Source organism: Gracilinanus agilis, chromosome 3 (assembly GCF_016433145.1).
Source record: "Gracilinanus agilis isolate LMUSP501 chromosome 3, AgileGrace, whole genome shotgun sequence".
Classification (NCBI taxonomy): domain Eukaryota; kingdom Metazoa; phylum Chordata; class Mammalia; order Didelphimorphia; family Didelphidae; genus Gracilinanus; species Gracilinanus agilis.
Window position 1 is genome coordinate 628,913,899 of NC_058132.1, and position 16,124 is coordinate 628,930,022.

General features: G+C 38.2%; 1 protein-coding gene across 4 annotated transcripts in view; it reads right to left on the bottom strand.

Moving 5' to 3' along the window:
• Positions 1 to 779: 779 nt before the first annotated feature.
• Positions 780 to 16,124, bottom strand: part of TFDP2 (transcription factor Dp-2) — a 169,325-nt gene continuing 153,980 nt past the window's right edge. For all 4 annotated transcript variants that reach the window (XM_044670832.1, XM_044670833.1, XM_044670835.1 and 1 more), the window contains 4 exons: positions 11,345 to 11,496; positions 6,863 to 7,029; positions 1,232 to 1,337; positions 780 to 987 (listed from right to left, as the gene is read on the bottom strand). In XM_044670832.1, coding sequence (XP_044526767.1) covers positions 804 to 987; positions 1,232 to 1,337; positions 6,863 to 7,029; positions 11,345 to 11,496 — 609 coding nt within the window. In that variant the 3' untranslated portion in view covers positions 780 to 803. The remainder of the gene's footprint in view (positions 988 to 1,231; positions 1,338 to 6,862; positions 7,030 to 11,344; positions 11,497 to 16,124) is intronic.

The window sequence follows — 16,124 nt, forward strand, 5'->3', positions numbered from 1 at the left end:
AGGCAGTGCTGGCAAATATATACATGGAAATGCTCTTAGAGATTCTTTCATCTCCCATAAATAGGCCTAATAAGTCCTTTACTCACCTGACAAAACCTACACTGCTTTGTTAACATTGGCTAGTCATCCTAATTCCAGTTTTTGAACATGATAAACGACATATGAAGTGTCATGGAAGTAGAAGCTGGTCTTCCTTCCTCCTTGACAAGTGTCTAACGCAGCAGGTTGGTGACTCACATCATCACGTGGATTTTCCGCTATTTCAAGAAATGCCAGCACTTGGAACTACTTTAAGACTTTGATTTCTAGAGTCAAGTGAACAAACATTCTAGGTACCTTACTCAAACAAAACAAAGCATAACTGTAAATATGCATCTCAGCATTTAAAAACAGCACAGCCAAGAGAGATAAGCATGATGAATATTTTAGCTAAGGAACATTCCTTGTCGCACTGTCGATTCTGAGCAGGATGCTACGGGTGTGGGAGAAGACAGTGGTCCCACATCTTACCAGGTAGCTGAAACTCATCCACTCTGCCAAGTCTTCAGGGATTTCTTTACTTCAGTCATAGAGGAGAATACACTTTGTTTGCGCTGTGTCCTAGTGCTTTACGGGGTCAGAGTCTTCTTTTGCACTATGTTTACTTTCATCCTAACTTTGATGTCACTTAGTTGTTTCATTTATTGTCACTGAATACACAGGGCAAACAAAGGCAAGAGCTGAAGCAATCACATCAAGAATAAGAGCTCACACTAAAAACACACACGAGCAGCATTTTGTAAAATTTAGCTTTTCTACTGTCTTTATTCTGGGGATGAAGGGTCCTCATCATCTTCATCTTCATCCTCATCGTTGAAAGAGCAGGGGGTCTCACCACGGGACTCTGAATAGTGGGATGTGGCACTGCTGGACTGCTGACTGCTTGGGGCAAGGAAATGCCCAGTTGCTAAGGCCACTTCAGCATCCAAACAAAACCCTTGGTTTACACTATTAAATAATTAAAAGAATACACATATCCATTAATTCCCAGGTAGAATATTTAAGTTCTGATAATTATACAAAAGAATAAATGTGAATTTGACCCAAGCAAGACCACAGATCCATCTTTTTAGTGAGCTTCTAAATGTAAATTTTTCTAAAGTTGTAATAGAGACCTGTTTCTTTCCACAGAAGATGGCCTTCTTTTCTGTGCATACTTTAGAGCTTATACATGAATATTTTGGAAGCTTACCTTGCTTGTGATAAAGTGGTACTGCCAGTCATATCTAAATTTGGAACAGACTGGGTTGAATTCAGAAGTAGCCCCTGATTCAACCATGAAGGTCCTGTAGACATATCTAAAAAAACCCACAAAGACAGAAAGTACATATGATGCAAATTTCATGGATAATACTATTATAGTCCTAAAAATGGCTAGAAAAGTAAGTGATAAACCTCATCTTAACTGCAGCTAAGAGGTTGTCTTAAATCTACCTGTCATTTCCCTGAGAAAGCCCTCTAATTTTCTTCAGTACTTTAAAAAGTCTATAGGAGGCGATTAATTGGTGGGGAGAGGGAAATATCTCTGCCATTCACTTATTTCTTTCATAGTGGAAGAAAAAAAAGGTGGCAATTGGGATAGGGGACATAAAGAAATAAATTATAACTCTAAATGTGAGGAAAATGAGGAATATTTTTAAAAGTCTCCTTGTAATCAAATTTAAGACTCCTACTGAATAAATATTAGCTAGTTCTATGACCACTGATGCATTAGTAAGAAATAGCTTATTCTCAGAGAAAGCAAGTTTGAATCACTGATAAAATAGTCAAGTTTCCATATCTGTTCCATTCTTTTTTTCCTCCCCCAAAAGACCTGAATGAACAATGGTGTCAATAGCCAAAGCTGGAAAAGAGAAAAAGCAAATGATAAAAGCTTTAAAAAGTTAAAGTAAGGAAAGAAAACCAAATAGTCAAGCAAAAAAAGACTGGAGAGGCAGGGGTGGACAGGGAGTAGTAAAGAAGACCCAAGTCTCAAGTTCCCCTTAGGAAATGTAGAGGTAATGGCCTGGGCAACTATATAAGACAGTACATTGATAAGAATTCCTCATACCAATGAAATCATAGTTTCAGACTAAAAAGAGAAAAAAAAAGATTTGGCTAAAGGGATTAACAGACATATGTAATTGATGGGTCTGGAAATTCATTTCTTTCTCCCTCCTTTTTAATACTATACATTTTAAAAAATATTCAATAAAGTCTTGAAATATTTCTTATGTTCTTTCTAAGTGCTTGGAATTCAGTAACACAAAGACAAAAATTAAATGGTTCCAAGTCTCAAAATACAACCTACTGAAGGGAGATGATAGTAATTACAAGATAATTTGAGAAAGAAAGCATTCCTGATCAAACTCAAATACCATTAAAATCCTCATAACTACAAATATGTAATATTTTTTCTGAGACTAATTAGAGAATCATGAATTGATAAAGTTATAAGAGATCTTAGAGATAATCTAGTTCTGACTCCCTCATTTTGACAAGGTTGATATTCAGGTCCAATTGGGGGGCAGCTGTGTAGCTCAGTGGATTGAGAGCCAGGCCTACAGATGGGAGGTCCTAGGTTCGAATCCTGCCTCAGCCACTTCCCAGCTGTGTGACCCTGGGCAAGTCACTTGACCCCATTGCCTACCCTTACCACTCTTCCACCTATAAGTCAATACACAGAAGTTAAGGGTTTAAAAAAAAAAAAGGTCCAATTGGGTTGGGTATCTTATCTAAGTCCATACAAGTAGTCAGTGATTAAAGGATGTAAGCTTGGGAATGCAGTGAAATTCCCATGAAAGAATGTTTTTTTTTATATAATGGACATAAATACAAATGGTATTAAGTCAGAAAACAACTTTCCCTTGAGGGTTCCATAAAAATGTTAAAAACAAAAACAAAAACAAGCATATATAAAAACTCCATCCCCAAATGAGGGAAACAAGGATTTTTGCAGGCACTGTTTGAGACCATTTTCTACAGCAATTCAAGTGCTCATGCTGCTCCGACACTCACAGAGTAGCTAGTGACACTCAAGAATTTAACTGGCTAAAGCCATATATTTATGAATTTGTGTAACTTCAAGTTTTAATTACACTTGCAAAGAAACTTCCTCAATAAATTTTTGTACAATAGCCCTTGATATCCATCTTGGAAACTCTCTTACTTGTGATATTAGATGTCATCTATATTTTATTTGGCAATAAAAAAAGCTGTAAATAAATTTCATTTTGTTACCGAATATGAGCATTCCTGAAAACAACTGACTGTTTTCCTTGAATGGGAATTATGGTACTGTACTCAGATATTTGGTGTTTTGGGCATGGATTACAATTTTCTTCTGTAATAAATGATGATAGATATCATTTACTAAATCTGCAAAGTCAAGCTTTAGGTGAACTTTCCAAATTAAAGCAGAACTTTAGTACAAATATGGATGCACATCAGCAGATTCTAGAATTTTTGAGCTATCTTCAAATCAATATGGATACTGCACTAATGTAAATAATTAATGATCACTCAAAGGCATTGTAGAAGTCCTTTGGGCTTAGTGCAGAATACTACATTTAAAAAGTGAGCAATTTTTTTTTAAAAAGTGGGAAATTTGCTGGGGACTTAAAAGCTATTTTGCTTTCAATAATGTTTGCTGTAATGGCATTTATAAAGATGGGTCTGCTTGAGGTAATAGTTTGAATTTAAGTAGTGTTAAATAGTTCTTTCTGGATCTGGTTTACATTTAAAAAATGATTAATAAAGTCCAAACCAGCTTTTCTGAAGTCAATACAAGAAAGTGAAAGATACAAAGGGCACTTTAAGGAAGGCTGACCACCTAGACAGTCGACCACAATAAAGCTTGTGTTTAAGCATTCTATCAGGGTGCCAGAGAAAGATATCAAAAGTTGCCATTACTAAAAAAATCTTGCTAATGAAAAGCTTTGTAGCAAAACAGGAAGAATCTTGGATATAAAATCAAGAGCTGTGGTTCAAATCTCTATGTCTTGGGAAATTCAATTTCTAAAAAAGTCACCCTATCTCTTGAGTCCAATTCCTCTTCAATAAACCAGCGATAATACTCCTTCTACCAACCTCATAGGGCTGTGAGCAAAGAGTTTTGAAAACACTATAGAAATGTAGGCTATTAATGAGAAACTTTTCATTTCTATTACTCGCTCTCCTTGCTGTGCCTTTCTAAAACAGGAATACACCAACATGTACAGCAAAGTGTTTGGATCTCACTTCCTCCACAGCATCCCTTTCCATTGTATAAAGAGGGCCCTTTGGTCTGGGACTGCCCCTTGGAAGTCTCTTCTGGACACTCTTGACTAGAGGAATGGAAGTGAGGAAGACGAAATCAAGAGAAAGAAGTACGAGCCGTAGGTGAGGTCACTCAGAAAGCTGGGTATAGGGATAATATTTTCTTCTTTTAGAAATGTCTTCCCCTCAACAAATGTAGAAAAGACTAACTGAGGGCAGAGAGGTGGTTCAGTGGATAAAGAGCGAAGCCTGGAGATGGGAGGTCCTGGGTTCAAATTTGGTCTTGGACACTTCCTAGCTGTGTGACTCTAGGCAGGTCATTTATAACCCCAATTCCCTAGCTCTAACAAGGCAGAAGGTAAGGGTTTTTTTTTCCAAAAAGAAAAAGAAAAAATCAATCTCCAATGTAAGGTAAAACATGGATCAAAAGTTCATCCGAAAAATTTTTTTTTGCCAAAAATATGAGGTTCTTTGGTTCTGTCTGTCCAAGTCTGACTTCAATCACTATACAAATGTCAAAGAGATCTATAGACTATTTCTGTGTATATAATTAAGATTTATTTGTATGTACTGTTCTTGTTTGACCAAGTGGGTGTTTCTAACACGTAGGACAGGTAACCAAGATGACTACACTAATTTTAACCTCATTTTCTCATAAAATAAACCAGACAGTAGCATAAGACTTAAAGACTCAGAATAGCTGACGTTCAGTATGTTATATAAAAACAAGTCTGTACAGAGCAAATGAACTGAAGCCAGGCCTCCCAAGCTGTTCCTACTAACTGAGATTTATGGCAACTTTCAGCCAACCTTGTTAGGGAGGCTAAACTAGAGGCAGCAAAGGGAGGAGAGTGGGCAAGGCTGGATGTGAAGCCAGAAGAGCTATGTTAGAATCTTGGCCTGGGGTGAGTCACCTAACCTCACTGGGCCTCAGTTTCTTTCTTGAAATAACAACAGAATTGGATTCAATGGGCCTCGGAGGTCCAAGGTCCAATTCTCAGTCTACCATTTTAAGAAAATATGGCTAAATCCACATTTCACCTTTGTTTTGAAAAATTAACAACACAATGAAACTATGAATGGCTTGTGCCAGGGTTCATGAATGCAGTGCTCTAGGACAAATCTGTTCCTTAGCGGTGGGTCTCCAAAAAATAAAAAGGAAGCTTATTTAGATAGGCAGACTATAAAGGATCATGTCCTTTTACAATTAAAAAGAATGAATTTTGTAAAAATTCAGAATTACAAAGGCCATATGCTAGCCAGTAGATCAGGTCAGGAACAAGTCAAAACAACAGGGCCTGCCTGCCCCCATCTCCCCAGGCCTCGGAGCTAGAGCACATTAGAGTGAATTTCTGCTGCAAAGCCAGGGTGCCAGGGATGCCAGCACAGGCTGTGGATCCCACTGGGAAAGAAAGGCCAAGTCTAACACCTAGAGTCCGGATACCAAGAGGTCAGAACTTCTCTACATCCAATTGTACATAAAATTCTTGGAGTAAGGAAGAGGGAGTTGGTTTGGAACTACAGGACACTAAAAATGCAATGTAATAAATCTTAATGCTTTTAAGTCTAAACAAACAAGCTTAGGCCCACATGATTCTACAGAAAGTGTTGGCACTCCTAACAATGAAGAGATAAATGACAAATGATGGGCAGCACACAGAATGCCAGGGATGCTTCTAGGGGTACTAAGAAGCAGCACGGTAGAAGGGGACGGAGACTCAAGACATGCATTTGAATCCCAACCCACATCATTTCTAGCCTGGGGAAGGGGTTTTTTGGTTCCTTCTTTGTTTCCTCATCTGTAAAATGGAGATAAGATGAGCATCTACCCCACATGGAAGTACTGAGGATCAGAGGAGACAATATAGGTAAATCTTTCTCAAAAACTTAGAGTTATCATTATTATTATATTAAGTTTGTTCTCTTAAACAGCTTAATAGTCATCCTATAATATTACCATCAGTTATTCAAATTATCTTCACATAACACCCAAGGCAAACTTAGGCACTGGCTAGGGAATTATCACATTCTAAATTAGTCAAATCCTAAATTAATGAGATTGTAAGAAAAGAATTTCAGGAAAAACTACTGCAAAAATTAATCTTAAGAGAGATAGGTCTCCTTTGAAAACCAGGCCTTTAAGATCCTACAGCCATTTGTTTACTTCAAAAAAATCTTCTGACTAGAAAAATTTTTGTACACTAAAAGACTGAGACCATTCCTTTCAGTCCCATCTACCGAAACCTAAGTCATTGTCAACTTGATTGACATAAGCTTTCAAAGTGTGGACAACAAAGTAAGTTGTATTTATCCTTTTTCTATTTATCTTTTTTCAATTGTGTAAAACTTCGACTCCAGCCTCACTCAGGCATTCATCTAGTCAAAGTTAAAATTTTTAAAATCTGTTCTCACTCAAAAATCCTACCACTTCTTTTATCAGAGATCCCTTCCTCCATCTTCTTCATATCATTCATTAGGGAGCTCTTGCTATCTTTCATAAACTGTTTAATAACAGGATGATGGAAAGGCTTGGGAAAGTTACTGGCTTTTGAGTCTTTTCAGGGTAAATTATTCTATAACATCTTACCGGTGATATAACCTTCTAACGCCTTTGGCACCAATGATTTAGCAATTCTCAGGTCTTCAAGTGAACATTTGCCTGTTTCTAGGCCAAAAGACATTCCCATTCGCTTCAACACCTCTATATCATCATGGATTTCAAAAGTATTGTCAAAATTAAAAAGATACTCGAACCTGCATTAGAGAAAAAGATTATTTTAGAATTTTTCAGGTATGGGATTTTTTCATTGTGCACATTATACAAGGCATATAACAATGGAACTATAAATTAAGAAGGAATAAAAACAATTCTGTTAAAATTCACAGTGCTAAGAGCTATTCTGTTGGTTTATGGAACCAGCATCTCTGCAGGGTTTAAACGATATACTTTCCCAATTAAAACAATTTTCCTTTAAAGGAAAATAAGTATAAACCATCTTTTTTAGTGCTCATTAAATTGGTTCAAATTTAAGGTAGAAACTTTGCCTAGTAAGGACCTTTATTTATTCCAAACACAGTACATATATTTCTTTGTAAAAGCTATACTATGTTAAATATAAATTTTATGCAAAATAACATATCCTTCAAAAGAAAATAAAAATAGCAAGGATGTGGCAATTGTATACCTCCTTCACTTTTCAATGTAATTTACCTGCTAACTAATAAAAATATATTTTTTGTACTTTGTATTTTTTGTTTTCAAAAACCAGGCACTGAATGCCTCATAATTATAAACATATCAAAAATCTAATCATTGAATTCCCCTCTACTTGTTCATTCTGGGTCTGTTTTTCTTTGCTCTTGTAGCTAGTAACACAGGCCCTTTTTCTTGGGCTCTATATCTCTGGGGTACAGATGGGGAAAGGTGTAATGGTTTCTGTAAAAGGTCCTGAATGAAGGCATCTAATTCTTTAGCTCTCTATCTATAGCGAAGGACCACATTCTCGCAGCAGCAGCAGCAGCGAGGGAATGGACACCTTTGCTTCAGAGAAGCGCCAGCAGAGATTAGTTCTGTGAGCATCATCCAGAGTCCACAGCACATTTTATCCTCAAAGGACAATGAATTAATAATGCTTGGCACATAGCAAGTGACCAAAAACCACTGACTGAACCGAACATAAAAATTTACAATAGCTCAGTTACACATTTAGGTGAAATTTCCAAATGTAAAAGTCAAATAAATGCTGATTACAAAAAGGTAGCATCAAATGTTGTCTAAAAAGTCTGAGGTATGCCATCAGGAAGAAAGACAAAAAAGCAAATCCAAAGGAAACAAGGAGGGAGTAGATAGGTATCAATGTTTAGAGGTATCTTATTTTCTTTTCTTCTTTTTCCTTTAATTCTTAGCTTCTGTCTTAGAACTGACACTGGTATTAGTCCCAAGGCAGGAGAGTGATGAGGAGTACATAACTGAGGTTAAGTAACTCGCCCAGGTTCACACAGCTAGTGTATATTTGGAATTGGGAAGATGCCATTTAAAAGTATGTTTGTTATATATTTCCTATGGACATGTGAGAGACTTTGAAACTACATTTCCCATGATTCCTCATGGCAAACAGGAAGTATGATGATGTAAGAGAGGGGTTAAATCTCCTGGGTGAGGAGGAAGTGCCTCTCTTAGCTAGCAGGCGTGGGAAGAGATGAAAGGTAAAAATGGCTGAGGCGGCAGTTTGAATACTTACAGGTGCGTGGTCTAAAGATTTTTATCTCCATCAGGATGGCTTTAATTAAACTACTAATTTCTATATTTATATCAGTCTTTATCATTTTTAATCGTAACACTAGGAAGTTTTTGAATCCACATTTGAACCTAGGACCACTAACCTCTAGGTCTAGCCATTCCCTCAGCCCTCTACCTGCCCCCAAAGTGTATACTTTCTACATTTAATATTTGCTGAAAATGCTTTCTTTCTCATTTAGGGGAAAATATATGTTGAGTTTTAAAAAGTCATCCATTAATATGCCTGAAAGACAAAATTTTAGGCTAACAGCTTTAGCAGGCTTCTAAACCTTGTTCTAAACTCTGAAGAACCATCGTTAAAAAACTATTCACATACATGACAATCTTGCTAACTGGAAAAAGGAGAACAGAGCCTGCTGTCTCCTTAGGTTCAAAATTCCTTCACTCTCAAACCCACTGGGAGGAAGAATCAAACAGGACATATTTTAAAGGGGCCGCTGCACCACAAAGAGCAGACTAGTGAGGGATGGTTTCCAAACATGACAATGGTTTTCTTGAAAGATTCTTATTGAAAGGAAACTAATTTCTAACGGATCATTTTAATTTTGCCAACACTCGAAATGTTGGTAGGTGCCAATGAGTAAAGAATGTGGGCTGCTCTTAGTACACTGACTCTGAGCCCCAACAATGTCAAGGACTGACATACATGGAACAAAAGGCCTCAATAGTGAGGCCGGACTTTAGTCAGATGTGAAACTTCTCAAGCCTTATCACAGATATAAAAAAAAAAAAGAGGTTAATTTAGCTGTTCAGCATCTCAAAGTACAGATCCAAAGAGAAACTTGCTAAGAATTTTAGAACTGCTTTATCTGTGACTTTTAATGACTTCATTTTGGAGCAGTTTTTTGTTGTTTTTTTTTTTAAACTAAATGGAGTCTGAAAAGGTAAATCTTGACCATCAAGATTCAAATAGAAGAGTCTATGTATGTGGTTTCTCCTGGGATCAGTAGAGCTCCAAAGATCCTATCAATGAATAGGATATGGAAGCAATGTATAGATTCATATAGAGTAGTTTTAGGCTCCAAATACCATAGTGTATTCTCAGGCAATCTGTCAAGTATTTTGTTACTGCTGTCCCTAAGGCTATTTGTTCTCTTTTTAAAAATTCTGTTCCTTCTCATTAGCCCGCCTAAAAACCCCAGGCCTGAGAATAAGTGCACAGCAGAGGTCACAAAAAACTAAAGAGTAAAGTAAAATAATGGGAAGAACCAGGGACGAGGCCACAGGAGCATGCAATGCCTCCAAAATGAACCTCAGGCCCCAGGCTGGATTCCTCTGATGCCAGGGACACATCCCAGGGCCATGTTTCCTATCTGCAATAGCATCTGATTCCCTTCAACTCAACTGGACAAGCATTTATCGACTTAATGGCTGCCCCACTCATCAGTGCTGGGAAAAGAGAAAACAAAATCAAGCCATTTCCTGCCTTCAGAGAGGGGCCTGTTAAGATAATTTGTGACCCATTATCTTCTTTGTACTTGTTATTGTACTGTGACGCCAACTGCTGTAGATAAGAGCCAATGTGACGGTGTTGGCCCTACTTTGTAGACCTGCGCAATGGATAACTTAGGAGGCAGATATATATATATATATAAATAAAATACTAATTAACATTAATCAAGCAATATTAATATTAATATATTTAATATATAATTTAATATGTATTTAATATATTAAAGTTGTAAAGAAATAAGAGATAACGGGGTTCAAGGATAAAGGGTTCCCTAAAAACTATGGGTTTCTAACTTCTCCCACACCAATTTCCCAAGTCTTCACGGACTTTCTTCTGTTTGGGTTTCCCCAAACCTATGCTGGCTTCTTATCCTAACTCATCCTCAAATTTCTATCTAAATTAAGCCTATGTCAAAAATCCTTATTTAAAATTATATAGTTTAAGAATACTGTCTCAAGATGTTTCAGTAAAGATTGTATTGCCAGTTCCAACCAAGTTGAATCTGGTTGAAGCAGGAATGGCCTGAATAGGCTGGAGCCTGCTCTCTCTCTGTTTCCTCAGAGATCAGAGAAAGATCTTTTCTTCTCCATCAATTTTTACTCTTCAGCCACTGTCAAACAGTAAACTCTCTCTTTCCCATCTGCCACTCTGCTATTCCCAAAAGGTTTCTACAGGGAAAAGCCTGGGAGCTCGGGAGGTCGCTGCTTCTCAGACCAAGCTCAGATCCAAGAGAGGGAGAGCTCAGCGTCAATTCCAAAACTCTAACCCCCAATAATTCTCAGATTTCCAGCAGAGGCCTTGGTTCTAAAACTCCAAACTGGGCTTAAGGCATTTTGACAAGGTTCTCTCTTACCCCTTAACTTATAAAATCTTTATGCCAAATCTAATCCAAATTAACTCCTTAATAGGTCTGCCATGGTTTGTCATTCAACAGAAGTCCATTCAGTTCCAAGGCCACAGAAGACACGGGCTCTTGTCATACCCAGGTTGGGTGCTAAGAATCCCTCCCACAAGGTCCCCTTCATTTTGGGGTCACTCACCAAAGACTCCCCACTTCAGGCTGAGGGTTAGTCACCTCTGGAACCTCTCCTCCCCCATGCACCACAGATGTCATGGGACCCCTTCCTGCCTCCCTCCAGGTTGCCCATCAGCATCCTCCAGCACCTCAAGTCCCTGAGCTCCTTCTCTGAAGAGCTCCATAGGGTGGTGGAGGTTTGGGTTGGGCAGAGATGCTCAGCAGAGAATTCTCAGAGGAGGAGCAGGCCTTGGGCCATCCCTGCCTCTCCCTCCCCAACCTCATCCTCTCCTCCACTTACTTGTCACTTGAGATGCTACAGTCTATGACGGTTCTTTTGCTTGTGTTGACAATGATAAAAGGCAATTGTATTGTGGAGTTCAGAGCCGGAGGGCCCTGGTTCTGCTGCTCATTCTGCCGATTTCTTTGCACCAGATTTTTAAAAGCTATTTGCTGTATAAAGTAAGAATAACAGTGTGAAGATAGGATTAACTCCCCTTGTCTATTTTCAGTTAATCAAACTTACTAGAGTAAACTCACACCTCCAAAAGCTACTGTTGCTCCCCCCACACACACATTGGGCAGTGCTAGGCAAATTAAAAGATTGCCATTGGTTTTTGTGAAGAGGAGTGACAGGAAGTGACATGAAAAAAGGAGCATAAAAAGAAGAGACCAGCATGGTCTAAGGGTCTTTCCTTCCTAGCTTTTAGAGAGACTGGTTCCAGATAGAGTGAGTGGCCGAAATCCCTATCTTAGCTTGGAGGAGACCTTTTACCTAGATCCTGCATTAGCTTGCTGGGTGAGTGGGTGAGATTCCTGCCTGGGCTTTGGAGTAGGCTGCACTGGTGGAACTCTGGCTGAAGACACCACTGGGACCTCTGGCTGAGTATTACTGGGAAATCCATATGGAGACAAGGGTCTTGGGGAAGCCCTGCCGGGGCTGTGCCTGACCTCACCAGAGAATGGTTGGTAGGTTTGTTAGGAATCTGTCTCTTTATCTACATTTTCCCACTTTCACTCTTTCCACCTCTTTGTAAATAAAGCTGCTAAAAGTCATTTTTAAGCTATAATATTTAAAAATTTTAAGCTATAACATTTTAAAATCAGTGACCACAATATTACTTTTATAACTCTCATATTTAGTATAAAACCCTAAATTTAAACCTTACATTAATTGGCAAGTCACAAAAGTTTGACAAACACCCTCAATCTCCTGATAATTTCCTTCACCCTTTACTATCTCTAAAACTATCCCTCAGGTCAGCTTTTAGTAACTAATTCTGGAGTTAAAAAACTACAGCTGTTGATCTGTTTGCTTCATGTAAGTCCTAAATCTTTTTTTTTTCCCCCTTTTCCCCTTAGACTAAAAAGCTTTCAAATCCATTAAGAGTAAAAAATATCAGCAAATCTTTTTTGCCCCAGGACAGCTCAGAAGTGGTTTCTTGCCCACATGGCCTGAAAGGGCTCCCTGGAAGAAAGTGGTGGAAGCACTTGTGGCCCTCCTGTTTTTTACCCCTAGAGGTGAGGAGAGAGTAGAAAACTCTCCCAAATCTCTTAGATAAAATTTAGGCTGTACCCTGAGGGCTTTAACTATAAGAAAGTGTGTTTTATTTTGCCTAAAAGAGAAAGCATTTGCTTTTTCCAGTTGTCTCTCCTAAATTTAATCTCAGGCTAAGGCTTTTCTCCAGCCCTCCACTCAAAGGCTAATTGATTAGGATGTGCATGTACTTACAACAATTTTCTTCTCTAAAGTGTCTAGAAGACCCCGCCCACTAGCTTTGTGAAATTCTAATCCCTAGCCAGTAGCACCACCTACTGAAAAAAGTAGAATTGCAAGCAATTTAATAGTAAAACTTAAAAATAAATAGGCAAGCAAGCATGATACTGGGCAGTGAAATCTTAGGATATACTGAGGCATATGAGATCCCTCAGTGAAGTAAGGCTGATGGCCTTACCTACTGGGATCAGTACATGATCAGCCTCCAAGCAGTGTTGGTATAAAGGTAAATGGTTTATTAATAATAAAACAAAAGGATTAGGAAGGGAGGATTAAGGAACAGGGTTTCCCTAACTCTAAGAAGTCTCACTTGCCACTCCCTCTAAATTTCCCACATGGGAAAGCCTTCATTTTTCTTGAAGATCCCTAAAACCGTTCCTGTCTCTGGCTAATTTCCCAAGCCCTCTCTGTCTCTACCTGACTCTACTTAATCCTCCTAGTTGGTTTCACAAGATGTAATACTTCTTTAAGATGACTAGGCATGAACTCTTGATGACTGAGTTTAACCCAGATGGGCCAGGCCCTGAGCTTGGCCTCAAGCCCTCCCACCAACACTGGCTCTTGATTAGATCGGGCTTGGTATTATAAAGATCTTAGATGTCTCTCTTCTAGTGAGGAAAGGTTTCCCAGAAAGTCCAAAGATTTCCCTTCAACATTTGATATCAGCATAATCAGCAGAGCTTGGCTACCTCTCCTCTCCTCTCAGCTCCAAGGACCAGGAAACCAGTCCCCTGTCAGCTGGTCTGTGCCCCCTTCAATCCTTTCTCCAGAATCTAGAATCTCCTGGTCACCAGGTTCCTAGCATGTGGCCAGACCAACCTCTGCAAAACCACTTCTCTCTCTGTCATTTCTATCTTAACAGCAGCATGACCCAAATTGGGAAAATGCTGTTTCTTATCTATCTAAAATGGCTCACGATCCCAGAGAACATATCACAATGGCTTTAGCACTGTTCCTGGGCATAGTATAATAACAGGATACATTGCAGTTTATCTATCTCTCTTTAAGAAAAAACTGGTAAATAGCCTTAGTAACCTCAAGATTCAGATGAGAGACTCATCTCAGCATCATCCTATATGACACATTTCCCGACCTATTCAACCAATCCCTCCTACTACTCAATCAATCCTTGACCTCAAAGCTGAACTAAAAGATCACCTTAAAAGACAATTGGAAAATACCTCAAGTGACCTTGAGAAGAAGCTGGAGGACAGTTTAGGGGATCAAGACTTATAAAAGACCTTGAGAAAATCTTGAGAAATCCTGAGATTCAGAAGAGAGATTTACCTTATATTCCTCATTCTGTTCTAACTCTCTCTATATCTACCCAGACTCCTCCTACCTGATCTATTTCCCCTCCTACACCCATTACCTACTCTATGGCAACCCAAATATCGAGTCAAGTAACAGAAATAGAAAATAATTAAGCTAAAAGCCTATTCCCTTTAAAGGAAGTACCCACCTTCAATAAAAGTAAAGATGTAGTGTCCTTAAGACATTATACACCTTTCACTCCCAAAGACATTGAGAGATTCAAGCAAAATACCCCTTCCTCTGAAGATGAGCCTATTGTAGTTATTAAAAAGCTTGAAAGCATTTTTCAGACTTATGATATTGCATGGATAGACATGGAAAATTCCCTCCAAGCTTTTTTGACAGAAAGAAAGAAAAATAAAATCATCTCTCTAGCCAATTAGACCCAGAGAAGGAGAGTAATTCATTGGCTCCAGCAAGACCCATAATGGAATGTTAATACTGAACAAGACTACTTAAAACTATGCCAGATTAGAGAGGCATTACTAACAGTAATGAAAGCTTGTTCCGATAGGCCCGGTACATGGACAAAGTTTGAGAATCTTAAGCAAAAAAAAAAAAAAAAAAAAAAAAAAAATAATAATAATAATAATAATAATGATGAAAATCCCTCCCAGTTTATGGATAGACTTATTGAGCTGGGAGGTAGATATATTGATCTGGATCCTTCCAGAGAGAGGGATACCAAATAGATAAGAAAACAGTTTGTAAAGAGTTGTAAAGTGGTCAAAGATTATTTTAAAACCAACTGCCCTAATTGGTCTAGTATGGACCTTGAAGAAATGAGGAAAATAGCAGTTTATGTCTTTAATGGTCACCAGATATTCTCTAAAGGCATTAAAGAAAGAAATTAAAATTGTAAGGGAAGAAACTGAAAAAAGAAAAAGTAAATTGAGCAGTGGCCATAGCCCCTTTGCAAGAATCCACAAATCAAACACCAAAATGTTATTTATGTGGAAAAAGTGGTCACTTAATGTTAAACTACAGAAACTGGAATCAGGTACTCAAATACAAATTTTAGGAATAATGGTAATTTCAGAAATAGCAATAATTTTAGAAATAATAACAATGGAAACAATTATAGAATAATCCAAATGAGTCAAATCAAGACTAAACAATATATCTAAAACAGGGCTCATACATGCTATACTTAGAGTGGAAATTCCCCTCAATGAGGGGAACCCCAGAGAAATAGCCAAGGACCTTTATGAAAGCATGAGAGGGAAGAAAGGACCCTGCAATCAGAGAGCAAAACCTTTGATTTCCCAGATCTTGATATCTTAACACCAGTAATCCCAGTCCATTCTCCCCCACCTAGTAATGAACCTCACATGACCATTAAAGTTGGGAACACATATTACAACTGCCTTAGACACTGGGGCTTGTAAATCAATTTTGATGAGTAAACCAGATTCCAAATGCAATTCTATTGGCTCTTTACATGTACTAAGAGTATCAGAAACACCTCGAAAAGCCCCAAAGCTTTCCCCTCAAATGGTATCTATGGGACCCCTATCAACAGAACACTCTTTCCTTTTAATGCCTGAGTCCCCTATACATTTGTTAGTGAGAGATCTTTTATATAAACTTAGAGCCATAATAACATGCTCTCAAGATGGTGCTATGATGCTAGAAATTTGCTCCCTGTACTTTTCTGAGACAGTCAGGAGATGAAGGAGCCTTCCATCTTTGAAATACCAGCCAATATACCGGAATCTCTTTGGGCCGCAACATCTTCCAATGTTAGCCTACTTAAACCAACTGTTCCTATACAAATTAAGACAAAAGGTGACCCACCTCCATACATTCCTCATTATCCCCTATCTCTTAAAAGAGGCAATTGAGGGAATTACCTCAGTAATAAATTCACTAATTAAATAAGGAATAATAATTTCATGCAAATGCAAATATAATACATCTATTCTACATGTAAAAAAGCCAAAATTAGGTGCAGAGAGAAAACTTGTCTATAGATATTGGGGGTGGGGGG